Raw genomic sequence first — 27,880 nt, 5'->3', positions numbered from 1 at the left:
TAGGTCACCAACCGGAATGGAGGTGCATTATCTTTTTTTTTATTTAGGAGCAAATGATTTGCCAAACCTGCTTTTTTCCAGTGTAACAAATTTCTTCTAAATTTAATTTTGTAGTAACGAGTAACTAAGATGCTTCGGGGAAATGTAGTGTAATGTATACTTTTAATGAGTAAAAGTATACATTTTATTTAGGAAATGTAGTGGAGTAAAAATATACATTTTATTTAGGAAATGTAGTGGAGTAAAAGTAAAAGTTTCCGGAAATATAAATAACAAAGTAAAGTACAGATGAAAATTCTACTCAAGTACAGAAGTACCTCGTTACATTACACTAACACTGGATTGGACAATGTGCTTTCAATGAATTTTTGGGGAACTTTTATAGAAAAACACTTTTAAAAAAGACTGAAAAACGTTTTTTCTTTTGTTAATTTGTATTTTCATTTATGGTAGGTATTGTTTTTCACATATAACACACAACTACATAGACTGTATTTTAGGCCTAAACTTGAATAACTTAGTATGGTGACCTTAATCGGTTTAAGCTCAGAAGGACCTGTTTGCAAACACATTCATGTAGATCTAAATGGTAAGAGGGAACATTTTTGCCTATTTTAATGAGTTACTCTTCCATCCACAGCACTTCACAGTAAATCAAGCTGAACAGTGTTGTATTTGTGTAGGAACCAATGGAGAAGTCAGGCTACCTGTTGAAAATGGTGAAGACCTGGAAGAAAACATGGAAGAGACGCTGGTTTGTCCTCAAAGACGGAGAGCTGCTCTACTACAACTCACCTGTGGGTTTTATACAACAGCTTTTATAATTCTGTTGCTTTATAATGCGAGTAACACAATTATAATTTTAGTGCTTTTTTGGAAAATGTTCTTTTGAACTTGTATATATTCAATATACGTTTGTCTTATGTTATTAAATGTGGTATGGATGGTATTAATCTATTGTTCTGTTGACAGCTCATTTGTTTTTATTCAGCTCAGTGGATGTATGTCTGTACCTCTGCAGTGAGCCTCTGTAAAACGTTGTTATTCTCCCATAGAGTGATGTGATCAGAAAACCTCAGGGTCAGATCGAAGTCAATGCCACCAGCAGCATCGCCCGTGGAGACGGAAAACAAGTCCTCCAGGTATTTGAATATCTGTCTGCTCTAACACAATTCTATCCAGTCAAATCCTGACACCTTTAATCACGAAATGCAGTTGCACAATTAAAAAACGATTTGATTTCATCCTCGCGTTCACCCGTGTTTTTCTTGTTGTGTGTACTGTAGGTGGTGACAGGGAAGCGTGTGTACTACCTGAAGGCTGACTCCCCTAACCTGCTGGAGGAGTGGCTCAGGGTGCTGCAGAGCGTGCTCAGGGTGAAAGCTGCCAGTCCTCTCTTCACCCAGCCCGATATTCGCCCCGGCATGAAGGGACTGCTCATCAAGGTGCGACAACCTACCAACAATTTGACTTAAAGGAACACGCCGACTTATTGGGACTTTGTCTTATTCACCGTATCCCCCAGAGTAAGATAAGTCCGTACACACCCTTCTCATCTCCATGCGTGTCGTAACAAAATACACAAAATAAACAAAATAACAAAATAACACCAACATTTTCCTATTTACATATTGTGATTTGTATAGTCACAGCGTGTACAAATAACAAGGTCACATGAGACACAGCCATTTTCTAACCGTATACATACTGGGAACTATATTCTCAGAAAGGCGAAGCACTGCTACTTCTGCTACTTCTGCGGAGTGATTTAACTGTGATTTGACTTATCTAACTCTGGGGGATACGGTGAATGAACTAAAGTCCTAATAAGTCGGCATGTTCTTTTAAAAAAAATACCATTTCATGGGGCACCCTGGTAGCTCACCTGGTTAAGCGTGCGCAAAGGCGTGTACAAAGGCTCCGTCCTTGCTGCAGCTGCCGCATGTTCAACTCCAACCTGCAGCCCTTTGCTGCATGTCATTCTCTCTCTCTCTCTCTCCATTTCCTGTCTACAGCTGTCCTGTCTATTAAAGGCCTAAAATGCCCAAAAAAATAAGAAAATACCATTTCATAATACCTACTTTACCTAAATGAAAAGGGGTTTTTTGTGCAATACATTTTTTTCAAAGCATTTCTACATCTTATATATATATATATATATATATATATATATCACCACATATTTCATGTTAGATATTCACTGCTGTTAGTGAAATTAGTTTCTTGCTCCATGGCAGGTGAAGCACGGCTACTCTAAGCGGGTTTGGTGTGCCCTGATTGGCAAAACCTTGTACTATTTCCGCAGCCAAGAGGACAAGGTAAGATTCAACATCAATTCTCCCATTCTTACTATAAGATTTACAGCATGTAGAGACAGAATTATAATGCCCCCGTCATGTTCGTCTTTTTTTTATGTTTTACCTGAAGTGACGTACTCTGCTGTAAAGCCTGCTAGCTCTTATTATAAAAATGTGTAACAGTAATGAACCTTAATCCCTGTCTTATATTTAATGTCTCAATTTAATGTGACTAAATTGGGTCTGGAAAGTCATTTAAGAGCTTATGATTTGATGTTTAAGAAGGTGTGGGAACCATGTTTTTCAGTTATTTCAGTGGTGCAACACAAAAGATGTTACCTTTTATTTCAGTGTGTGTGTGTGTGTGTGTGTGTGTGTGTGTGTGTGTGTGTGTGTGTGTGTGTTTCCAGTTTCCCCTGGGTCAGATTAAGCTGTGGGAGGCCAAGGTGGAGGAGGTAGACAGGTCAAGAGATTCAGATGATGACCTAAAGGCATGTGGGCGGGGCTTACAGGCGGCATCTTTTACCATCGCCATCCACCCACAAGAGCAAGGGCCAACCTACCTGCTCATCGAGTCCCGCCACGAAAAGGTCGGCGTCGCTCTGAAAGAAAGTTCTTCTTTCTTTTGTGAGGGCTGCAAATTTTCTGCTCTGCACTTCCAAATTTGCTGCAAGAGATTAGTCATCAGGACAGTGTATCAGCCTTGTATTTTCTATTACTGAAGTTAAAATGTCTGTATGTGGGGCTCTTCTATTCATTATTAACAAATCAGAAAGGAAATCTGCTTTACCTTTGCTGCATTCAAATGCTTCTCTCAGACATTGTTGGTTTAGCACAAAAAAATGTAATTGCTTTCAGAGGGAATTTACTGTGTTTTAAGTTTAAACTAGGCCTAATTCTATTCTTAGTATGAACAGAATGTGAAGATTTCTTGTGTTTATTTGAGTTGCCTCTGGTATCACTGATGTGTGTGATTCTATAGGACTCGTGGCTGTACCATCTGTCTGTGGCAGCGGGCACCACCGTGGGTAAAGTCGGCACTGAGTTTGAACAACTGGTGGGAAAACTCTTCCAACTGGACGGAGATCCAAGTAAGAATCTGCTACAAATGATTTTCTTTTTCGTCCTGTCTTTGATTGTGATTAACTAATAGCTGCCTGCGTTTTTTTACTTAATTTTTTTTTTTTACTATTATGCTTTTTGGCTTTTCCCCTTTCCTTTATTGTGTTATATCTTTTTTGTGCATGTTATAGGTTTACAAAGTGAAAAAGCCCAAAGTCCACTCCAAAGGGACTTACCATCTCCAACAGAATACCCTGTTCACAAACTGCTCCAAACAGCTCTATTGTAGTCCAGCCTTTACTTCCGTGACGAACGTGCGTCACTTTGTAACACACGTTATAATGCTCGCCTAGCTGCTAGCGTGGCACTCCCTCATACTCTGCTTCTGACTGGCTAGTAGTCCTTACCTAGCTACTGCGCATGTGCGACTCCCAACAAAGATGGAACAGAAGTGAGATGTCTCACTCTGTAGCTAAAACAGAGAGCTCAACACACAATACACACAAAAACACACAGTACAACAAAAATATGGTGTTTTTTGAAAATGAAACCATGTAAACCTATTCTGATACAACCTCTAAATACAATCATGAACCTGAAAATGAGCATAATATGAGCACTTTAATGAAAAAGAAAACCGTTTCATACATAACATCACATCATGATCTGCAAAAGTAACCAACTGATAGAGGGTAGACCATTCTGAATGAAATTTATTTTGAAAAAAAATGACCCTATTCATTAGTAACATACTCACTGTAATCTGTGTAAACAATTAAAACATGTTTTGTCTTGCTTGTTCTCCTGATACTAAATTGAAGATTTTATCACCCTATAAATAGCCCTAAATTAGATGATCTGATCACTTGTATGACTTGTGCTTATTACTGCCTTTAGCTAGCAGTGTGTCTCTCTGTCCTCCAGACTCTCAGATCTGGAGACATCCCATGTTGTGTTTCAGTAAGGAAGCTCTGTTGTCTCCTCTCACCACCCTGCCTTCACAAGCTCTGCAGACAGAGGCCGTTAAACTCTTTAAGGTGTACACACACACACACACACACACACACACACACATACACACAGCATCGATATGTAGTTTTTATCCCCTGTCACAGAATGATCTCTCTCCCTGCGTCTGTCTTTTTAAACTCCAACTATCATCTCTCCTCAGACTTGTCAGCTTTTCATCAATGTAGCCATTGACGCTCCGGCCATCGACTACCATGTCTCACTGGCCCAGAGTGCTTTGCAGGTGTGTCTGGCCCACCCAGAGCTCCAGAATGAGTTCTTCTGCCAGCTCATTAAACAGACCCGTAGGAGGCAGCCACACGGCCATCCAGGACCGCTGCAGGTTTGCATTCTCACCACACAGTGGCAGCAGTAGTATGTGTTATTTATAGGAAACACTGACATTTGAAAGAACAGGGTGTCTGACAAAAAGGTTTGGAATCATCAGGGTTCACTGAGTAAATGGATTTTATTTGTTTTAAGTGCTTAAAAACATATGGATACAATCAGTTTAACATCCTTTCAGTCTACGTGGACAATCCTAGCTTTAAGTTTAAAACTGTACTTTTGAAGAGCCATGTAGCCCTTATTTTGGCTTGATTACCAAAAGAGCTTTTATATGCAAAGAGAAAGTCCTGAAAAGGCCTTGAAATATACACCTGCTTTTAAAGACCAGAAGCTCTCCTGTAGTTGTGATCTTCTGTATCCAATAACCAAAAATACCAGTAACACCAGAAGAGGGCAGAAATTACAAATGAATGTTCAGCACTACCTGTTAGTTTCAAAACAGTATGATTATGTCTCAGACAGCTACAGGACAAAAACAGAATGAGTCATATCACAGTTTCCTCTGTGACATTGTACATGAATGAACTCAGTGTCTTATTAACAGGTCCAAAACCAGACACAGTTGTTTGTTCCAAAAAAAATACAGTATGCGTCAAGGAGAAGCTGCAGTTTGTCAGTCTGTCTCTGACATGCTGCACCGATGCTTCTAGTGCTTTCTCTACTGATTCTCTGTCTCGTGTTTGTGACAGTTTGTAGAGAATGTGTGCTTGTATGTCATTCTTCAGGGTTGGCAGTTTCTAGCCTTGTGTGTTGGACTGTTTCTGCCTCAGCACCCGTTCCTCTGGCTGCTCCAGGTTCACCTCAAAAGACACGGAGACTCCAGGTGAGAAAACATCAGGGGCGAGGACATTAGCACGAAGAATCAAGGGGCACAACATTTAACAAGGGACAACAACATAACGGTTGAAAACATGATCATTTAGAAATACCACAGAAATGATAAAAACGGCTTCTGGAGCTCCAGCCCCGAATATTTTCAGGATTACAGATTAGTAATGCTGTTTATGTCTAATTCCTACCCTACCGAAGTTTTGTAACTTAAAAATAGTAACCTCAGACCATTTTTGCCTATTTTTAGGTAGCAAAAGTAAAAAATGAGTCATTCTCAACATTTGTTGTGTTCGGGTTTCAGAATGATGAAGACAGTTGGACAACAATTACATACAAAAGAGGATGTAGGCTCTACAGGATGATGCTTTTCCTTGGCAATTATCATGTTTTTTTTTAACAAATGATGTACAGATTTTTAGGCATTCTAGTACCGGTATCTCAAATGGTTTGGAAACTAGTGCATATAGCTGTCGTAAATGGAGCATGCCCCCGGACCGGTTTGGGCTGAGCCCTGAAGGTTTACAAACTTCTGGCTCCGCCCCTGTTATTACCCACATGTTATACTTATATTAACTAGGGCTGCAACTAAGGGCTATTTTCAGTAGTAATTCATCTGCCCATTCTTTTTTTTCATTAATCATTCATCATTTTTTCTGTAAAATGGTAGGTAGTTTCCCACAACCTGATTTTTGAAATGTCTTGTTTTGTATAAGATTTGCACTGAGCAGAACATCCTCACATTGAGAGGCTGGAACCAGACAATGTCTTGAAAAATAACTCAAACTATAAAACCAAAATAATCGATTATCGAATTAGTTGTCAACTGATATTCTGTCGACCGCCTAATGATTTTAGTAATCGTCGTCATCTCTACGATGATGTCTTCTGTGCAGGGCCAAAGTTGTCTTACTTTACATACTATACTTAGATAATACTGACATGGCATTATCATGGAGCCATCCTTTTACAATCCCTTTAGCAAATCCTTCTGTACTAACGTCCGTGGTAGCCTCTGCTGTACTAAAGCTCATTATTTTTCTCTGTGCACCACAGAAACATAATGCAGACTACAGCACATGCCACAGCTTGTTGCTGTGCATGTATTTGAACACAATTTGGCTGCTCATTCCATTACTTCCCTCCATAAATGTACTGAAGGGTAAATCAACTTGGTTTCGGTTTATATACTTCAGTTCTTGTGAAATATAGTTCTTTATGTACTGATGCAATGAACATTGTAAGAACTTAGAATCGACTCATATAAAGTGTACTCCACCCATTATACACATACAAACACATTCAGTTTACTCATCACGAGGACTACTCAGCCTGTGAAAACAGTATATATTAGTACAAGTATAAGGTCAACTGGGGCTCTGAAGTGGATTTGCCTATCTTGGATTTAGTTTATAGCTATTTTTAACCAAAAAAAAGGATCTGGTGTAGAGCTTGAAAGACGTCGGCGTTTACCATGCAGGGAAGGCCTAACTAAAGATGCTATTACAGTTTGTTTTTTTGATTGCTAAACGACAGTGGGCACAACTGAAACCACGTGCAAAACTCAAACTACATTGTTACACATGTTTTTCATTGCTTTAACACAGCTTTCAAACCTCTTGACACTTATCTCATGACTTTAACCACAATGTGCACAACATGTGTGGATTTACAGCACTTTGTTCAAATGCTAACACACTGCTGTCAAAACTGTTAACCACACATTCAAAACACAATAGATTTCCGGTTGCCTATCAAACACTGCTGAATGCAACTTTAGCTGAAAGCCTAAGCAGGTGTCTTGTTTTAGACTAGTTAGTGAACATATATGGTATTTATATAGAGAAAGCTCAGAAAGCCTTCACAAACACCAAATAAGAATGAAACAATTATACACTGTACCGTTTGAGAGAAACGGGTAAAAGAGCAAAGATACCAATATGTCCAGGTAAGATGTCTGAGGCAAGGCAAGGCAAGGCAAGGCAGCTTTATTTGTATAGCACATTTCAGCAACAGGGTAATTGAAAGTGCTTTACATAAAAACGATTAAAATACAAGAATACAAGTTACAGTGCAGTATAAGAAATTAAACATTAAAGAGCAGTTAAAAACAGTTAAAAATATAAAAGCAGATAAAATACGAGATTTTATGGTGCTAGTATGGGACAATGTATAAGCCGTTGCTCTAGACACGTAATCCACCCGCAATCCTTGCCGTTTCCAGAACGGGCCGGTCCCACCGGTCTTAATTCAGTATAAGAAATGAACAATTATTTTCTCAACTGCTAAAACACAATTACTGAAAATTGCTGCATTTTCTGAAAACATTAAACACAAAACCTCATCTTCAAGCACTATTTACAAAACCTCTGACTCCTCTTGCAAAATGAAACTTCCGCCTCAAAACAGTTCTACCTGTGTTCAAAATCAAACACTGCTCTCAAATCATAAACTAATGATTAAAATGATATACACTATCAAGCAGTCAGTAAACAATACACCAAAAAAATAGAAAACACATTGTTCAAAAGATATAGTTCTCAGGGAGAAGTACATTTTTAATCTCAAAACAAATTTCATATTTTTCCGTCATTGTCTTTAGATGAACGAAAACATGTTCTATCATAGTAGCTCAAAATGTGATCAGAAATTACTACTCTGCAATTGCTCTTTGCAATTGTTTTTGTTCTTCCTCCTCCTTGTACCCCTATTTTTACAGTACTGTACCCTGCATCTCACAAACTTGTCCTTTGTCTCTGTGATACTGTAATTCTTGTTCTTTGTTGATGTGAACCCGCAACCAGTCAAAATCTATTGAGCAGTCAGTACTGTTACAGTAACAAATGGAAAGCACAATGTTCAGGGCCATACAATGTGTTCATTGTACAGTATACAGCCTACAATGCACTGTACTACAGTATACAATACTCAAAAGGGACAAAAATCAAAGGAGTAAACGTGATCAATGGGCTTCTTCTTGTCTTTGGGCTGGGTTGTCCCTCCTGAGGCAACAGGGGAAGAAGCCTCTTGTGTGCTGTATCCAGCCCTGACACTCGCATACGTCCTCATCCTCTCATCATCGTTTCATCTATCCATTCTCAGACTTTCTCCTTCCCACCTTCAACAACCTGTTTTGCTCTCTGAACTGGCTTATATTGGTTGTGTCACATCATTTGAAACAAGTGAAATCAATTTTGAGTGGTTGTGTTCAATCAATGACATGTGTTCTCTATTTGTATTTGATTGTTGCCACTTGTGTTTACCAGTATGGATGACATGTGCATTAGAGTGCAGAATGTGTTTTGAGAATGAGAATGTGTTTACAGTTTTGCTGAAAAGTCTAGAGTGAGATCTGCAAATTGTGTTTTACCATGTGAAATGGTTTAAGGTATTGACAACAGACTGCACAATTAGCTAAATGAGTTCAGGCAATTGAGAACTTTGTTCAGCCAATGGGTTTTAGTGTTTTAGGGTCATAGTGTAGCAGCAGATCAGAAATGTATTTTGGACCTAAACCGTTCAGTGATTTATAAACCAGCAAAAGTATTTTGAAATAAATTATTTGAGGCACTGGAAGCCAGTGTAAAGACATCAGAGTGGAGTGATGTGATCCACTTTCTTGGTCTTAGTGAGGACTCGAGCAGCAGCGTTCTGAATCAGCTGCAGCTGTCTGATTGATTTTTTAGGGAGACCTGTAAAGACACCATTACAGTAGTCAAGTCTACTGAAAATAAAAGCATGGACAAGTTTTTCCAAATCCTGCTGAGACATAAGTCCTTTAACCCTTGATATATTCTTAAGGTGATAATAGGCTGACTTGGTTATTGTCTTAATGTGGTTGTTGAAATTCAGGTCTGAGTCCATAATTACACCAAGATTTCTGGCTTTGTCTGTTGTTTTTAACATTGTCGTTTGAAGCTGAGTGCTGACTTTTAATCGTTCCTCTTTTGCTCCAAAAACAACCACCTCAGTTTTTTCTTCATTTCATTTAAGAAAGTTCTTGCATATCCAGTCGTTAATTTGTTCAATGCACCTATAGACACAAAGTAGTCCCTATTCTTTAAATAGGATTCAAACCAGTTTAGTACTGAGCCAGAAAGGCCAACCCAGTTTTTCAATCGGTCTAGTAATATGTCATGGTCGACCGTGTCAAATGCAGCACTGAGATCAAGTAATACTAAGACAGTAGGCAGTAGTTTTGCCACTATCTGTGTTTAAGTGGATGTCATTAAAGACTTTAACAACAGCCATCTCGGTGCTGTGGTGTGGTCGAAAACCCAACTGGAAGGCATCAAAACTGTTGTTTAGTGACAAGAAAAGGTGGAGTTGTTGGAAAACCGCTTTTTCAATGATTTTACTTAAAAATGGAAAGTTTGATATCGGCCTATAGTTGTTCATTAGTGAAGTCTCGATTGTTCTTTTTTAAGAGTGGTTTGATGACTGCAGTTTTCAGGGCCTGTGGGAAGATACCTGAGAGAAGAGACGTGTTTACAATCTCTAGAAGATCTGAAGCCAAACAATTCAAAACATTTTTGAAAACGCCCATTGGTAGAATATCAAGGCAACAGGAGGAGGTTTTCAGATGTTGTATAATGTCCTCCAGGTTTTTATGGTTGATCGTATGAAATTGTGTCATATTGGAATTTGCTTTGCGTGAACGCTGTGACAACACATATCCTGTATTTGATATGGAAGCACTGACTGTTTGTCTGATTCTTCTTAAATCTGAATTTTGTCTTTGAAGAAGGAGGAAAATTCATTACAGGCCTTGGTAGATAAAAGTTCAGCTGCTACTGGTACTGGAGGGTTTGTTAACCTATCGACAGTAACAAACAAAGCACGTGAATTATTATTGTTTCTGGCGATAATGTCAGAGTAGAAGGACCGCCTTGCAGTCCTCAGTTCCAAATTATAAATGCGAAGTCTCTCTTTATAGTTATTATAGCTTTTCGCCACTCTCTTTTTTCTGTTCTCACCAGTATAACATTTCTCCATGGAGATCTTTTCTTACCAGAGACAGCTTTGACCTTAGTGGGAGCAATGGCATCAATAACATTTGTAATTTTACAGTTGAAATGATCTACAAGCAATGTGTATTGTACAATCAGTGACTGAGACCCCAGAGAGGGCGGGTGTGGAGGAGAAAAGCTGAATGAATGTTTCACTGATGTTTTCAGTGATATATCGTTTTCTGATTACCTTTGTTTGAACACTTTTGTGCACAGAGATAGTGCCGTTAAAGAAAACACAGGAATGATCAGAGAGAGCAATGTTAGTCACCACAACCTTGGAAATGTTCAGACCCTTGGAGATAATCAAGCATCATCATGCTGAGTCAGTCCATAGTTCTCCAAAACACAACACAGTTCTTTGGTCCCTCTATCCTGGGGGTTGTAGGGGGGCTTAAAGAGACAGGGGCTAAAAAGGATTGTTTCAGACAGAGGGCGAATACAGATATATTCAGACAGACAGTATGAGAAAAATAAAGTGATTTTTGAACATTACATTATGTAAACATGTTCTAGTAGAAACCCGAAATACAAGTATGAACCTGAAAATGAGCACATATGGGACCTTTAAATGTGTCTCCTGTAAATCTTCCAACCTTATGGAAGTGCAATACTAAGAGTAGATCACTGGAGTGCCCCTATAAGAGCATAAATTAACATTCTCCAAACATATATCAGCATAAACATAGGTATATGGTGATCACTTACTGGATTAATCATGATCAAAACAGCAATATTGTTCACATTCTGTATATTCCAAATTGTAGCTGCTCTGAGTGAATTCCAATTACAGTATATACTTGCTATACCACTTATATACTGTACTTATATACACTGTATCCTCAGGACTGAGGTGGGTAAGTATGCCATCTACTGCCAGCGCTCTATGGAGCGGACCCAGCAGAAGGGCGAGAGGCATGCCAGGCCGTCCCGTATGGAGATACTGTCGATCCTACTGAGGAATCCCTATCATCACTCTCTGCCATTCAGCGTCCCTGTTCACTTCCTCAATAACACCTACCAGGTAGTAATACACAGGAAGACAGACAATAACAGTGAAGCATTCAAAGCTAGTTCATGCTAACAGTTTTAATCTTGCTTCTACGTTCTTACATCATAGCCACACACACACACACACACACACAGTTTACACGTAAACAACAGTCCACTGTAATAAGTCACTTTGTTTTAAACTGTCTGTGCACATGCTCACATGCTTCACTGCTCCACCCAAGCATCTACCTGTACGCCCTGAGTTAAGGTTTCTCATGAAGTGTTTGGGTGTTTCTCAATCTGTGTTCTTCTATTGACTTGTGTTCTTGTGTCCCTGTGAAACGTCATCTCGTGTTGCAAAAGTACTGTCCCAGTTACAGTTAAGATTCCCGGAAACGCCCATTTTACCGAGGATGCATTGGTTGGTAACTTGTATGAACTTCACAGCAGTCGCTCGGACAGTCACGCTCAGAGACCCCGCTGGAAGCCGGAGGTCTTTTAGACCGGTCCCGTAAATAAGAGGTTTTTATTTCGCCGTTGACTGATCATTTGTTTAAATATCACAACACATGTCCATCATAAGATTAACAGGAACCGGGAGACTTGTTTAAATTATGCCATAGGCTATACATTAGATTTAGTATTTAGTTCATATTTTTTTGGTGTATTTGTTTTCTGATTTATTAGAAGTTGAGTTTCAGTCTGTATGATAAATGAACAGTTGTACATAACGTGGTAACATGCTATGACATGTTATGTAGACTAAAGGGGAGACACCAACCTTTATGATTTTAATTGCTAATTTCCATCTGTTGTCCCTGGGCATATACAGTGCACTACAATAATATAGAAATGATAATTCCACATAACACTAATAGGAACACATAGGACACACCAGTGCATATGCCTACTTATTTTTTAATTTAAACTGACTTATACACTAATAATAGTAGGGATCGCGTTCCACTCTTTTGAATAAGTAAGGGGTGTTTGAGCTAAACCATAAACAATAAAAATTAAAGCTCAATTAGTTTTATTTTTCAATATTATTGCAATAGTTGTAGCGTTATGAGGTTTTCTTCTCCAGAGCTTGTTTAAATATAAAGTGGTTATATTGTTGTGGTTTTTATTTCTAGCTGTTATTTTGGGGCACTGCAGGTAGCCTCTGTGCTGGGGGTGTTGAGCAATAACAGGAAGAACGCATCGTCTCAAACTCTTAACAGCGTTTTCTGTGCTTGTGAACTTGCGGGTTAATTCTTCCAAGATCAACCAGCAAGAACGTTCTCCCCAAGAACACAAGTCCGTTCTTTGCATTCTTGAGATTGAGAAACACCCATATATAGTTTTTGTCACTGCCTGCTCCCTGGCTCTCGCTGTGTATGCTTTCAGGCCACATGATTTCCATTACATTTGGAATCGCCCCTCGGGATGAATTGTAATCATATTGTTGATCTCTCAACTTTTCTTCTAGGGTCGGCATCATGCAAAACTTTTGTTTATCCAATACCTTGGCCTGCAAACCTCATCAAATTCCAATCAGCCTCAGCTGCACTTTGTGTTTGGTGCTAAGTAGCAAATGTTATCATGCTTACACTTTAAGCTTACATGGAAAACATTATGTCAGCATTTTCACGTTGAGCATGTTAGCATGACAACGTTGGCATTTAGCTTAAAGCACCACTGTGCCAAAGTACAGCCACAAAGAGCTGTTTCTTGTTAGATGATGAGATGGCCGAAAAAAATGCTTCCTTACTCTCATGCATGTATTTATCAATATGTTTAAGAAGTGTCTCTATATTCTCTGCAAGTATGTGCTATGTATACGGGAAACCATTCAAAATTTGGAACCATTCAAAGTTGAAGAAGGTTTGAATGTTCAGAATTATTTTAAAACTTTTGCTATCTGAGCGTTGTCCTCTGCATTTCATTGCATTTCCATAGGTGGTGAGCTTCGATGCTTCGACCACAGTGGACGAGTTCCAGTGTCGCCTCAACCAGGACACCGGCATAAGGAAAACAGGGCTATCTGGTTTCAGCTTGTACACTGATGACCCTACTGGAAGAGAGCTGGAACACTGCCTGCAAGGAGGCATCAAGGTGCATCTTTTTATTCATGTGACGACGACTTTTTAAACATAGGAAGTGTTATATTAACACTTAACCCTTAACAATGCAAACCTGTCGTCTCCATATCGCCTGCAGATTTGTGACATTATCTCCAAATGGGAGCAAGCCTCTAAGGAGCAGCACACTGGCAAGTCTGAAAGCACCAGGACTGTCCGCCTCACCTACAAGAACAGGTAGAGAAGGACCCAACCAGCCCTATGGTGGCAAAAATTGTAATATTCATACAACATTCAACAGGTTTATGATAATGGGTCACTTTACAGGAATACAGCAGAATGTATTTTTTACTTCATTTACTCCAGGTGTCTTTAACGTTTTTTAGGCCAAGGACCCCTAACCTGAAAGAAAGACGAGCAGGGACCCCCTACTACATGTATTGAGATGCATATTAAACTAGGCCTAACATAACATGTAGTGTAACTTTTTATGATGCCCTACAATACTAAGCTATTATTTACATATTCATATATCATCATGTTTTAATGTCAAACATACATGTGGAAGGCACAGTGAATCCTTAAAGGACAATTTTGGCGCAAAATGAACTTAGGGGTTAATAACATATGTGTACCCAGTCAACCGTTCTCTGGGACATGTTTTCATGCTAATCGCATGTGTATTTAGCTTGAAACACGCTAGCGCAAACCGGTGATCAGCTGCTAACGCTACCTTTCGGGGCAGAGGGTAAATTGCTATTTTATACTAACAAGGCTCAAAATAGCACCACACTTCCACGGTAGCATAACGAGGGTCCCTACATGTAAACCGAAGCATTGAGAACTTTGTAAGTGTACAGACAGTTTATTAAAAAGATAGTTTATAAAGACAGTAGCGTTCATGTTTACATGTGGGCGCCATCTTGGAAAACAGTCATGACCAGTCGAATCATGAACGTTGTGTTTGAGCTATGTTAGTGGTTACTGGTTGCACGGCGTTCGTCGTTTGACTGATCGTGACTGTTTTCCAAGATGGCACCCGCATGAAGACCCTCATTATGCTACCGTGGAAGTGTGGTGCTATTTTGAGCCTCGTTAGTGGTATAAAATAGCGATTTACCCTCTGCCCCGAAAGGTAGCGTTAGCAGCTAATCACCGGTTCGCGCTAGCTTGCTTGCGATTAGCATAAAAACATATGTCGACTGGGTACACATATGTTATTAACCCCTAGGTTCATTTTGCGCCGGAATTGTCCTTTAAGCTTCACTGTATATGGATGGCTATGATAGTGGCTACCTTACCTATAGGCCAATAAACGTATCATTAATGTTGTTGGGGTTGTTGCTGGGTTTTTTTTACGTATAGGCCGATTTATCTTTTCCAATAATATGTTAGATTCATGTTAATGTATATTTTCCGCCTATTTTAATTTCTGGGGGGAAAAACCCTTCCAAAATGTATTAAACAATAATTTCGTGGCCCCCCTGCTATGATTCTGAGGACCCCCTAGGGGTCGCGGACCCCCTGTTGAAGATCACTGATTTACTCAAAATCTTCTTAAGCTCAACTGTGACGGAGACCAAACGGTTTTACTGTTTTGGAAATACAACACGGACAACCCAAGGAAGTTCAACAATGTACCATCTACTGTATCTGTCATTCACATCTGTATTTTCCAACTTCTAGCCTTCTTTTTCCTTTTTTTTTTTTTTCACTTTTATTGTCTCTGTCTTTCCCTTTCCATCTGCAGGCTGTACTTCTCACTCCAGGTCAGGGGGGAGTCAGAGAGGGAGAGGTTGCTGCTGGCTTATCAGACAAATGAGGCCATTGTAGCCGGACACTTCCCTGTCAACAAGGAACTGGCTCTGGAAATGACTGCCCTGCTGGCCCAGGTCTGACAATTACAATGAAAAAAATAGTTTGTAATAGTGAGATATAATTCATGTTCTCAGTCATGCATTTGTTTTATACACAGAGGGAGTGGGCTCTTAACTCAATCACCGTACGACATCTTCTTAGAAAACCGAACACATGCTTCTAATCAGCCCACATTCTATTCCTTGGTACAAACTCAACAGAATAATATTACAACAAGATAAGAACCTCACGACAGGAGAACAGAGTCCCAAAACAACATTTGTTAGACCAGACCAAAAGCCAATACAGTATTAACACTTATGTGTCTGTGTTCAGGTGGAGTTTGGGGACTTTGAGCGTCCCTTCTCAGCTCCTGGATCAGCCCAGACCAAGTCTAACCAAACCCTGAAACAGGTCCTGGACAGATTTTACCCAAAACATTACCGCAGGACCACGTCTGAGGAGCAGCTCAGGTACCAGAACACAGAACACTGGCTACGATTCAGTCTACTCACATTTCCTACTTTCGTGTGTGTGTGTGTGTGTGTGTGTGTGTGTGTGTGTGTGTGTGTGTGTGTGTGTGTGTGTGTGTGTGTGTGTGTGTTTAGCTATTTACAGTATTTAGTTGGCTATATATTTCAGATTTTTAGTACGTTAGCTCAGTTATAATGGTATAATCTGTTTGTCACAGTCATAAAGTATAGGTTTCCATCACAGGAAGTTGCCGTGGCAGTTAACCCCTTAATTTCCATAATCCTGAACATACATAACTCTTGTCAGCATCATTCATACTAATCCCAGTCCGATTACATCTCTGTAGAACGTCTTTTTAAATATACAACTTAGGTCGAAAAGCTGTAGAATGAAACAATAAGAGTCTTTCAAGTTATGCAGCACAACCAATTTTAAAATGAACACTGTTGTCATAATAGATTGTGGCAATCAAATAAATATGTTGAATGTTTTCCACCTCCCCCTCTGTCAGACAACTGCTGCTGCGCCTCTCTGCCCGCTGGGCCTCCTTAAGGGGTCGAAGTTCCCCCGAGTGTGTCAGGATCTACCTGACCGTTGCCAGGAAGTGGCCTTTCTTTGGAGCCAAATTATTTGAAGCAGAGGTAAGTGTGTGTGCGTGTGTGCGCGTGTGTGTGTGTGTGTGTGTGTGTGTGTGTGTGTGTGTGTGTTTGTGTGTGTGTGTGTGTGTGTGTGTGTGTGTGTGTGTGTGTGTGTGTGTGTTTGTGAACTGTTATCTCTTGTACATTAAACAACAAATTATCTTATCATCAGCCTAGATTAAAAAAATAGTCATCTGATTAAAACATACAGTGTATCCACTTCATGTGTCTCCTGTTGAGGATCTAGAGCAGTGACATTGTAATATGATTGTGTAGCATACTGTTTGTATTTACTCTCAGTATATTAGTATTATGAAAATTGATGTGTGTTTCTCTCTGTTTTTAGTCCATCACTCCCTCTCCAGAGCAGGGTGCACGTGTTTGGCTGGCAGTGCATGAAGATGGTATTGGCGTTCTGGAAAACAACTCTGTTGTAAGCGTCTCCGGTGTACCTGTCCTGACAAGTTCAAGATGTACAGACAGTTAGAAGTCACTGAGAGTAGAAGTATTTATGAAGTATTTATGAGTCATACAAGTATTTGAATAGGGTTAAACGAAACCGAAAATAAGCAGTGAAAAATGATTTTAGTAAACTGACACTAAATAAAAAGTAGCACCTTCAAGAAAAACTAAACCTCAACTATATTGCCAGTTTAAAAAAAAACTAATATAAATTAAATACAAGTGAATCATTTCTTTTTAGTTTTAGTTGTTATCTATAATATATCACTACTAAAAAATAAGGAGACAGCATGCATTTCAATCCACTCTCATTGTGACACAACCACAAATATTAAACTGACATTCCAGGAGGTGGGGATCGGACACTTAAGTAGCACAAAGATTAAACATTAAACATCACGTCCATTCTCCATGTGTTTTAGAATAGAATAGAATGCCTTTTATTGTCATTATACACATGTACAACGAGATTGAAGCAACTCCTTTTCCAGTCTCAACATATACGCAAGAGAAATGTAACAACATGGAATAAAATAAGTTGTACAAAAGAATGGGGGGGGGGGGGGGGGGGGTTATCAGAAGTATTAAATATTGCATAGTAGGTAGGGTAGAAGAAAGTCCAGGGGTTGGGGGGTTAGTTAGTGAAGTGAAGTCAGTGCATGTGTGAGTTCAAAGTGGTTATGGCTTTCGGAAAGAAACTAGTCCTTGTTCTGATGCACCTTGTCTGTATGTAAATGTAGCTACATACGTCTGAGACATCATACCTGGCCATAGTGGCCCTAACTAAAAACAAACTAAGACTATTGTAAAACTAAACCTTTCTGAAAAATTGAAACTAAAGTAAAACTAGCAAACGCACTCTGAAAACTAACTAAAACTAAACAAAAAAATGAAATTGAAAAGTCAAAACTAAATCCAATTCAAAACCATTATAACCTTACAGCGGAGCAGGAAATGGTTTCTAATATTAAGCACTCATTTGACGCACGGTGTTTTGATGCTGAGTAATAAGCACACAGTGATACAGTGTTTTATCTAAATGTTCAGTAAGGAGCTTTTATAAAAAATACTAAAAAAAAACCTGTTTTAGTCATATTTGCTGAAACTGTCATTATATGGTGACAGTCGTACATGAGACAGATCATTTCCCGACCTCTGGTGCGCCTAATGGCATTTGAAAGTTGCCACTGCGCCCAAAGGACAAACAGCCAATCAGAACTGAGGAGTCTTTAATGCGTTGACAATGACTGCTTGTGAACTGAGATCAAACTTCAAACTAGGCAGTGCTGATCAAATATGAATCAAGAGGGGCTGAAAGTTATTTTACATAAAAGATACCAACTGTAGCTTTAAGAAGCTGGTATGTGTCCAGTTTTACTTAAAGGTGCACTATGAGTTCCTGCATGAAGTCACTTCTGTTGATGTTCCAAGTAATAGTTTAGGACCCCTGTGGTGTCTCCCGAGACCGGGCTTTTTCACAGTGTGACTTGAGACAAAAATGAAATTACGCTGAAACCATGCAGGAACTCATAGTGCATTTTTAAGTTCTGACCTTTGAAATACACATTTCTGTTTGGTATCTGTGGTACATGATTTTTGGAATGCACGTCGCATTGGTTGGACTAAAAGAAGAAGATGTTGACACTTGACACTTGACTTGACTCAAAATGCTGATACGTGAAACTTGCTGTCACTTTCTCACACATATGAAGATGTAAACAAGAGGATGTATGAGGGGTAGTAATATCACTCCACATAATCTAGTTGCCACATTGTTTCCTGTCTTCTTCATCATAACACAAATATCTGCATCTGTGCGTTCAGAAGCCGCTGGTGTCCCACCCATACAAGAGCCTGATGACGTTCGGAGGCTGCAAACAGGACTTCATGCTGGTTGTGGGGCAGAGCATCGGGGCCAACGCCAGCAAAGACAAACCTACAGAGAAACATCTGTTTGCTATGGACGCCTCCAAGGTTAGTGAGAGATCAGACTGAACCCTGGTGTCCGATGATGAGTGGAGTTTATCACATCGTGACCATTCAGACACTCAAGTAGGGTTTACCAATATACAGTACTTTTCATCCACCTTCCAATTCCAGGATTATTTAAGTGGGATGGACCAATAATCAGTCAGGGGGGAGGGCATTTGATCAGAATACAGCATGGAAAATCATAACTCCATGCCCCCCCTTCTAGCCTCGCCCCTGCCACCTTTTACATTCATGGACCGGTTAGACATTAATGAAATAAACAAAACATGAACTCATTCAAATAGAACACAATGAGCTATCTATCAGCCTGGTGCCAGCCTTAAACAGTTTAACCATTAATAATACTCGTGGCCTACTGACAACCCAGACAATCTACTTATAAGGATTAGTTTGGCATTCCGGGAACTTCACTAACTTGTTTTGTTTTGTTGCTCAGTGTTGGAAGAGCAGCACGCCTTTAAATATGAATCTGGAGCCAGGAGACTGTTTACCTCTGTTTCCGGTCTTTGTGCTAAGCTAAGCTGACCGGCTGTTGGCTCCAGCTTCATATTCATAACAGATATGACGGTGGTGTCAATCTTCCTATCTGAATCTTGTGAAGAAGGTGAAGAAGTGTTTTTCCCAAAATGTTGAACAGATTCAGGAATGAATGAGTTCTGCCACTTGTCAAGTCTAACCTGTGCAACTGCTCTTTTAAATGGCAAAAAATTATAATCCCCAAATAAAACATGTTTTTTGGAATAATTTAGCATGAAAATGGTGAAAATTGAGGCATTTTAAGTCGCTGAATATCCCAAAATCCTGTCTGTCAGTAGCTCCAGTCTTAACGTGTCAGTACTGTTGTCGCCCTTGATAAAACCATGTGACAAGTTTGTTGAAATGTTTTTTTTAGTTGACTACTTTATAATTACTAGCACATTCCTGCTATCTTATACTGCAAATCCTCAAGTGCCTTCATCAGCTGAAGCAGACCGTATAAAGGATTATTGAGTGAATTTCCAGTCCGTGCACAAACACGCTGACGTCCATTTTTGTTTATGTTTCGGTCTACAGATAAGGGAGATCACCCTCCTCATCTCCAGTTACATCAACAGCGCTCATCAGCAGAAGGCCGCCGCCCACCACCTCTCTGCTCCGGCTCTGATGGTGGCCCAGCCCATCAGTCTGAAGAGCAGAGATCTGAGGAGCAAATCCCCACCGGCACTGGGACGCCCCAGCAAGACCCCCACGCTGTTGTGAAGGCGCAAACCTGTCACGTCCCCGATCTCTCGAGGAACATTCACTTCGCTGAGCTGCCTTTTTCACCTTGTTTGAATTTTGAAAATGAAGGATTTATTTACAGCTGCGCAAGGCCTGAATTCCATTGGCACACAGCTCTTCCTTCTTATCAGTGTGATCCTGTAGATGTGTCTCTTTGGGCCAGTTTCATTTCTTGTATGTGGAATGGTCACTTCTCTGCCTACTGGAAGTAGTATTGTCTTCCCTAAACCATGGTTGCTCCATCCACTTGAGTTTGGACTCGTTTTCATGTCCGTTTGGTATAATTTGACATCACAGACGAGCTGAGGTTGCAGCAGTTTACTGCTATGATCATACAGGAGTTCTAGGAGTTGGTGTCCTTTAATTTCAAGCATTTGAACTCCTGAAAGGTGACCTACTAGTGCATTCCTCAGAGAACATAATGGAACTGGAGCAGTGAGCTGGTACAAAGGTGTCCTAAGAGGCTTTTGCATATTTGACATATATTGGTCTACCTGATGAATGTGTCGCCTTTGTTTTATGTCAGACTCTAAAGAAAGGTCAACACTCTTTATTGACAGGCTGAGCTAGCGTCTCCAATAATTCATCTGTGCTGTGTGGTGCATCTTTTTTTTTTTTTTTAAAGGTGTTCTTTGAAGTAAACTTTTATATTCCTGTCTTAAAAAAAGAATGCACACACAATTTAGAAAAGGCAATGACACCTTGTTAAGGAGGGTATTTTTGTATCTTTCTTTCTGTCCCCCTGTAGGGCGCAATAACTCCACCAGGAATTAAAACCCTTACAGTGTTAGATATCGTTGTATAATAAAGGATACTAAACAAAAATGATGAAAGCATAGGGCAAGACTGCAGCTGAAGAAAAACGTAATTGTATGTGTGTGTGTGTGCGTGTGTGTGTGTGTGTGTGTGTATATTTGCAATGCAACAGATGTGATTGGTAAGCCCGTAGAGTGGATGAGTCGGTTGCGTCGGGAAAAGTTTCTAGTTTATAAGAGGACGCCAGTTTGGACCCTGTGTGCTCTCAGTTACTGAATAGCCAGTAGAGTGGTGAAACTTTAATCGTGTACAAATACGTTAAGCCTTTCTGGTGGCGTGCACGGCTAAAATCGAGTCAGAATCAGTATTTCACATGATGTCATTTAGAGAAGTAACACAGGGTTCAGGTAGATTTTGAGGAAGATGGTCAGGGGATGTGATGAGGGAACAGGTTTGTGAAAATATTTTGCGGTTGCTCGGGTTACAGAGAAATGTTTTTTGTTCTGTCAACTAGCGTGAATATAAAATATGATGGTATCTCAAAGAAGCAATCTTCCTCTTTTCTAATCCAAAGATAAACTGGAAAACAGTTTTTTTTTTTTTTTATGTATGATACAAAGCCAAGGTAAGGTAAAAGCTGATTTTTCCCTCCCAGTATTATCTGAAGCCTGTGAGTATTGTCAGGTATTATATTTATTTGTCATATAAAATAATCAACCTTGGAATTATTGTACATGTCTCATGCTTGAATAAACTTAAACAGCAAACAGGCTACTTGTTTCACTGAGTGTATACAATCATCTTTCATACAAACAATCTATGTCCAATACCATAGAAACCAAAACAGGCAGACACTCTTTCCTACTTCCTGCCGTTTCTCTTCCCATAAAACGTGCCGTCCAGCTTCCTCATTGGTGCGAACGTAGCTGACGCGCTGATACCTGCAACAGGTGCCTGTGGGGGGGGCACACCTCATTCCTGTAGTCTTTCACAGAGAAGAGAGCGAGGAGAGGTGGGGGTTGGGGAGGATATATGATACCCAACCTGTCTGAACTAGTTAAGAGACATGCTTTTGTCCTTGCGTTGCTATGGAGCAAAAGGGAGGGAGGGAGGGAAGGCTTATGTGGGAGAAAAACTGGGTGAGGCAAGAGAACTAAGACATAAAAGACAAATGATCAATGCCGATACTCTGTTGGCATTATCGAAAATGGAGAAATGGATTAGAATCAAACAGAGGAAGTCCAAATACATGAAGTCCAATGTATTGCAGATATGTGCTTTCAAAGTTAGGCTGTTTACAGCTTTTTTATTGATATGTTGACTTTGTGCTGCTTTGTGGTTTCGAGGAAGTCTTAACCCAACCCTTCAGTGGGAATTGTGACACAAAGGTTAATCAGAAACTGCATCCCTGATTTGCGACACTCATTTTTTAACCTCCATAGGTTTACCTGAACTTGTTCATTGAAACGCAACTTGTGCAACAACTTCCCACCTCGCAGTCTCTGCTCAATTAAGAGGATTTCTGCCGGTTACTCTAGTCTCGCTCAAGTCCCTTTATTAAACGCAGTATTTGTTGTGTACGAAGACATTGCATGAGTTTGTTTATACATGAGCCAGAACCTGACGAACAGGTTGAATTCAGTACAAAAAGGGTTTCAGAGATACAGCTAGAAATGACAAACCACCTCCCTCTACGCTAACAGCAAGGTAGTCTCGGCCAACCAGTATCGCCCAATACACTCGCATTCCATAGGTCTGAGCCCAAACCCAACATCTTTCTTACTACATTCATGCAGCTGGAGAAGAAATCTACAGGTGTACTTTCAGGTGTGAACCATGCAAAGCCGAAATTCAAGTTGCCTTCCAAAGAAACAGGGACACATTCAAAACTGGTCTGCCACACCCATTCAAAAATGTCATCCGAGTAGGAAACCTGCCCCATGTAAACAAAGGCCTAGCGTGTGTGTGTGTGTGTGTGTGTGTGTCTTATGAGAGACAAAGGGAGGGTTAAAAGTGTCAGAATATATCCATATACGTTATCTTAACACACCAAGTGTTTGTGTTGACTGTCAGAGTATCAGCGCATACACACACACAAAAAAAAAAAAAACAGACTAGACAAGCATGACATGCTAAATTGTGGCTTCCTCTCATTTGTTCCCTCGCCCCCCCATATGATCTGTACTTTTACACTGTGCCCAAAGTCTCTCAGACAAACCCTTACATTGCAAAGAAACCTGCACAACATCCAAGAGTCTTTTAAAAAAACAAACTTTATTTAAAAAAAAAAAGAAAAACACCCAAACACAGTACGTAAGAAACTGTACAATCTATGATGTGGAATTTAAAACAAACATTCAACAAGTTCTAACATTAAGATGTGGCATGTGCCAATCATATTGTAAAAAGCAGTTTTTAAAATGGCATATAGGATTGGACGATGCCTTAAGACTGAGCAATTTATAAATAATGGCGGTACCAGTAGTGCCAACATAAAAGGAAGTTCCTTGTTCCTTTACAATCTGTATTCCTCAAAATAATAGTAAATGGCACACTCCCACTGCAGAAAAGTTAATCCAAAAATGTGATGTACAAGGTTACTCTTCATAGACTCCTGCTGCGATGAAGATATTCATTTAAGACATGGTCGCCATCTCGCTTGTCTAAAATGAAGAAAAAAAAAGGAGCAGATAAGAACAGGGTGTTAAAACACCATTCGAGGTGCAAAAAGTACATTTTACACAGGGTTACTGAAAAATGTCAATCACAAGAAGTTCATCTCACCTGGGCTTGTTTGTACTTCCGATCCTGTCGCTTTTTGGCGAAGAACTACACACAGACACAAAAAAATAAATGATTAAAATTCAAAGTGTTAAGACTTGCATGGTAAAAAGGAAAAACCAGTGGTTAAGCCAGATCAATGATAAAAAGTAGATTCACTCACCAGGACCAGCAGGCCGGCAACCACAGCCAGGACCACCACCACGATGACAGCGATGATCCCACCAGACAGGTTCTTCATGGTGAACGTCGGGGCCTCCTCGTCCACGTAGTACACCAGGATGTTCTCCATCTCCACGTTCTGGTTGCCCAGAGCTGGCGCAAACTTCACCTGATCGTTCTGGAACAAAGGCAGCACCTTCACCTGCAGGAGAGGATAAAAATGGCAGCGTCAGTCACTGGGCCTCTCTTTAAGCCTCATATACTGTATAGGATGTTTTTTTATTTTTATCCATCAACATACATCTTTCTCCATGTAGTAAGCCATGTTGGCCAGGTCATGTTGGCGGTTTCCTATTGGCTTCTTCACATCCACCACAATCATGCGAGCATTAGCGTCATACTGCAGGATGATACTTTGTTAGTCAGGTATTTTTGGAATTCTGTTCTGACAATTAAATAGACCAAATTTTTATATATATATATATATATATATATATATATATATATATATATATATATATATATATATATATATATATATATATATATATATATATATATATATATATATATATATATATATATATATATATACACACACACACACACACTCACCTCGACATTCTCCACCATGCTCTTGTCAAAGTTGCCATAACGTGTTTGAATGGCATTTGCAATTGCGCTGTATTAAAGAGGCAAGAAATTACAGTTACGAAATATTGAAACTAATGTTAATTGTTTGTTTATAATAAAAAAAAAAAAAAAGGCAGGCTGTTAAAAATACTTACGCCTTCAGGTCGTTGGCATTCAATGGAGTTGTCACAGGTTTGTGGGTCAGCTGAAGACGAACCCAGCTGCAGAAAAATGGTAAACTGTTAAGAGTTGAACCGTGAAACTATTCCATCTAGCTAGTTCTCCACACTGATGGGAAGGGGGAAAAAAAAAAAAAAATACAAATCAATAACTTACTGGGTCTCCACCAGCTTGTCACACTTGATATTCTGATCTCCCTTGTCAGTTCGACGAACACCGGCACTGTTGACACACCAGCACTCCTCAGTGTTGTTGCACTGCTTGGCCTTGAAGTTGCCATTGCTTTCACAGTCTGGGTCATAGATGCCATCGTTGTCCACAAAGGCAGACTCCACTGGCTTTCCTCCTGTACGGGTGGACAGGCCCTTTTTAGCTCTGTACATCTCAGCCTTCATCAAGAAGCACTTAGGGACCACTGAAGGGGGAAACAAAAAGGAGGCACATCATGAGCAGGCGAGAACAAAACAAACCTGCAACAGGACGGGCTACAGGGAAGGAAATCTACTAATACATAATAAATACATCTTTACTTACATTTGGAGCAGTTCAGCGGTTGTTTCACGTTTTCGCCGAGCAAAATGGTACACACACAGGGCGTACCATCACAGTTTGCCCACTTCATCGTGTTACATTGACCTAGGCAGAGATACACAAGGATTTGTCATTCAGGCTGAAACAATTAAAAACAACTTGAAGTAACTGGAGTGCCTGTAAAGTTATGCCACTTCATATTTTTTCTTTCAAGATTTGTTGGGCTTTTCCGCCTTTGATAGGACAGCTAGGTGAGAGAGAGAGGGAAGTCGGATTCGAACACTGGACCTCTGCGTGGAGGCATAATCCTCAGTATATATGTACGGCTGCTCTACCCACTGACCCCAACTCGGCCACTCTACTTCATATTTTTAAATATCAAGTCGATGATAGTCTTCGACAATATGCAACATATTGGACAGGGGGGCCTATAGTATGATTTAGTTAATCATAAAGAACCCCAAATCTATGCAAACTGTAGGCCATCATATGCGTGGTGTAAGACTAATTCATACAGGACTTGTATTGTCGGTGATACAGCTCTATTACAGAGAAAGAGAGGAGGGGGGCAAGTAACGTTAGAGAAGGTAGACTAGCAGGTTTATTGAACACCTGGGCGTTGGTTTCTCCAAACAGACAAGTCCCCAGGGCAGTAGGAAACCTCCCAACCCCCACTCAAACAAAACTCTTAGCTTGATAGCTAATAACAGCTTTTAATCCCGTTTCCCCCCAATCACTTCTCACCAACAAAGTCACTAAATACGAGCAAACATTACACCTACGGTAAGAAAAGGTGTTTAGAGGTCAACCTCTTAAAACACCACTTTAAAAAAAAAGTATCATTTTAACGTATTTTTTTCCTAACTAAAGCTATCCAGGTACTGAGAAAACGTAGGCCCACTTAAAATACTAATATCATAGAGTCCCAATTAAGCGACGTGTTAGGTTCAAACTGCGTTGTGACGCATTTTTAAGACTAATAGTTTTTTTTTTTTTTTTAAATCATCTACTTACAGGTTTGAGCTGAGGCTCCCGCCGCGAAGGCAACGAGAACGAGAGCAATCCAAATGCTCATGATGAAATTGATCAAACTTGGAACGAATTAATGAAGAAAAAAAAAAAGTTTCCCCCTTGTCGTCTTTCTACCCGTCCGTCGTCCACAGAGGTCAAAGATGGAGTGAAGAATGGCGTCCCGGTGTAGGCTGTACAAAGCTTCCTTTTTCTCCCTGCAGGTGTGTCTAGTCCAACCTGTTTGGAGAGAGAAACTCAACGAGCTTGCGCAAACAAAGGTAAGTAGCACTCAAAACAGCACGAGGAGCACCACCAAAGTGAAGTTGTTGAGAGACTGTCGTTCAACTGACAGAGAGCTGTAATGAAGTACATTTATAAGACTAGTAGTTTATTGACGTCACTCCAATTTGCATAGTCGAGGGGTGTGATCAAACGCACCTTTTTCCCGGTATGACCATATTTGCTCTCTCTCTCTCTCTCTCTCTCTCTCTCTCTCTCTCCCCCCCCTCTCTGTGTGTGTGTGTTGACATATACAGTATTCTTTCAGCTTGTCAATAAACCAAGATTTCCTTAATTATCTGTGATACTTCTAGCTAAAAAAAAGTCAAATAGACCATATTGACAACAAACCTCTACATTTCTGTTAGTCATGTACAGTTTAAAGTATAAGTTATCGTTGTAAAACTGTCTTTTTATGTAGTAGTGACCTTTATACTTAGAGAGTTGCTGTGATCTTTCTGCAGGATGTTGATCATCACAGTTTACGGTGGCTTTTTATATGAAAATGTCTTTATTGTATCATTGTAATATGCGTAATGCGTAATGTAATATGATAACATACATCACTTTAGACAGTTTATACTAGACGTATGTAATGATATAAACGTAGTCCCAATATATTGTGTTGTACCGTGATATTTTATCACTTTGTATTTGTATATCTTTGTAGTAGGTGTTCCTTCAGCTAGACGTCATATATCAAATTCTGTGCTACATTCAAACCATTCAGCGGTTTCCGGAGTTGTGTGTTCCTGTTCATTTTTTATATCATAGACCTAAAATATCCCAATATGTGGACAAAATGCACAGTGTTTAAGCAAATTGTTCTCTCTACACTCTCTACATATTTTGTTTATTATAAACAGAGAAACACTGTGTGACATGATGACATCATCACCTGTCGAGCAGGTGTCTTACCTGACAGAAACCTGAAGTTGGAAAACATTTCTCAGGTGTCGTGACTCACACTCTGTTGGATGACACGGGTGAGTCAAAGCCTCAGGTCTCATAGAGATGATGTATGTGAGAAATGTTTCCTTGAGTGGCAACTGAGGAAGGGGTGGATAGTGCTGCGCTCATGTACGCATGTGTGAGCCTTTGAGGAGAGACTAGCTACTGTGAGACATGAACATCATGAAACACGATACATGTGAGACGCCCAATAACCAGATAATTAGACACATTTATTGACATTGATACCTCTGTATCTATGTTTTTCTTTTTTGTAAAAGTAAGATAGTGGATGTTGTCTTTTA

The 27,880-nt window shown here is 39.9% G+C and overlaps 2 protein-coding genes across 2 annotated transcripts in view; one reads left to right on the top strand and one right to left on the bottom strand.

Annotated features, from left to right (window-relative positions):
• Nucleotides 1–21,817, top strand: part of plekhh2 (pleckstrin homology domain containing, family H (with MyTH4 domain) member 2) — a 48,246-nt gene extending 26,429 nt beyond the window's left edge. The window contains 18 exon segments of the mRNA XM_078273777.1: nt 684–797; nt 1,056–1,142; nt 1,287–1,445; nt 2,238–2,318; nt 2,708–2,887; nt 3,280–3,388; nt 4,284–4,396; nt 4,531–4,710; nt 5,441–5,538; nt 11,399–11,576; nt 13,487–13,642; nt 13,748–13,845; nt 15,359–15,500; nt 15,802–15,938; nt 16,451–16,580; nt 16,924–17,010; nt 18,864–19,013; nt 20,085–21,817. Of these exon segments, the coding sequence (XP_078129903.1) occupies nt 684–797; nt 1,056–1,142; nt 1,287–1,445; nt 2,238–2,318; nt 2,708–2,887; nt 3,280–3,388; nt 4,284–4,396; nt 4,531–4,710; nt 5,441–5,538; nt 11,399–11,576; nt 13,487–13,642; nt 13,748–13,845; nt 15,359–15,500; nt 15,802–15,938; nt 16,451–16,580; nt 16,924–17,010; nt 18,864–19,013; nt 20,085–20,270 (2,385 nt within the window). The 3' untranslated portion in view covers nt 20,271–21,817.
• A 1,484-nt stretch (nt 21,818–23,301) lies between these two features.
• On the bottom strand, nt 23,302–26,708 carry epcam (epithelial cell adhesion molecule). Its single transcript, XM_078273778.1, has 9 exons — nt 26,349–26,708; nt 25,338–25,439; nt 24,960–25,218; nt 24,779–24,844; nt 24,606–24,672; nt 24,292–24,390; nt 23,992–24,192; nt 23,832–23,876; nt 23,302–23,710 (listed from the first exon to the last, which is right to left on the bottom strand). Exons 1-9 carry the CDS (start codon nt 26,407–26,409, stop codon nt 23,684–23,686), a joined length of 927 nt encoding a protein of 308 aa, XP_078129904.1. The 5' UTR covers nt 26,410–26,708; the 3' UTR covers nt 23,302–23,683.
• Between the last annotated feature and the right edge of the window lie 1,172 nt (nt 26,709–27,880).

The sequence above is a fragment of the Sander vitreus genome, chromosome 17 (genome assembly GCF_031162955.1).
Source record: "Sander vitreus isolate 19-12246 chromosome 17, sanVit1, whole genome shotgun sequence".
Taxonomy (NCBI): Eukaryota; Metazoa; Chordata; class Actinopteri; order Perciformes; family Percidae; genus Sander; species Sander vitreus.
The sequence above is the reverse complement of the archived record's forward strand: the minus strand, read 5'-3'. Positions and strand labels throughout refer to the sequence as shown.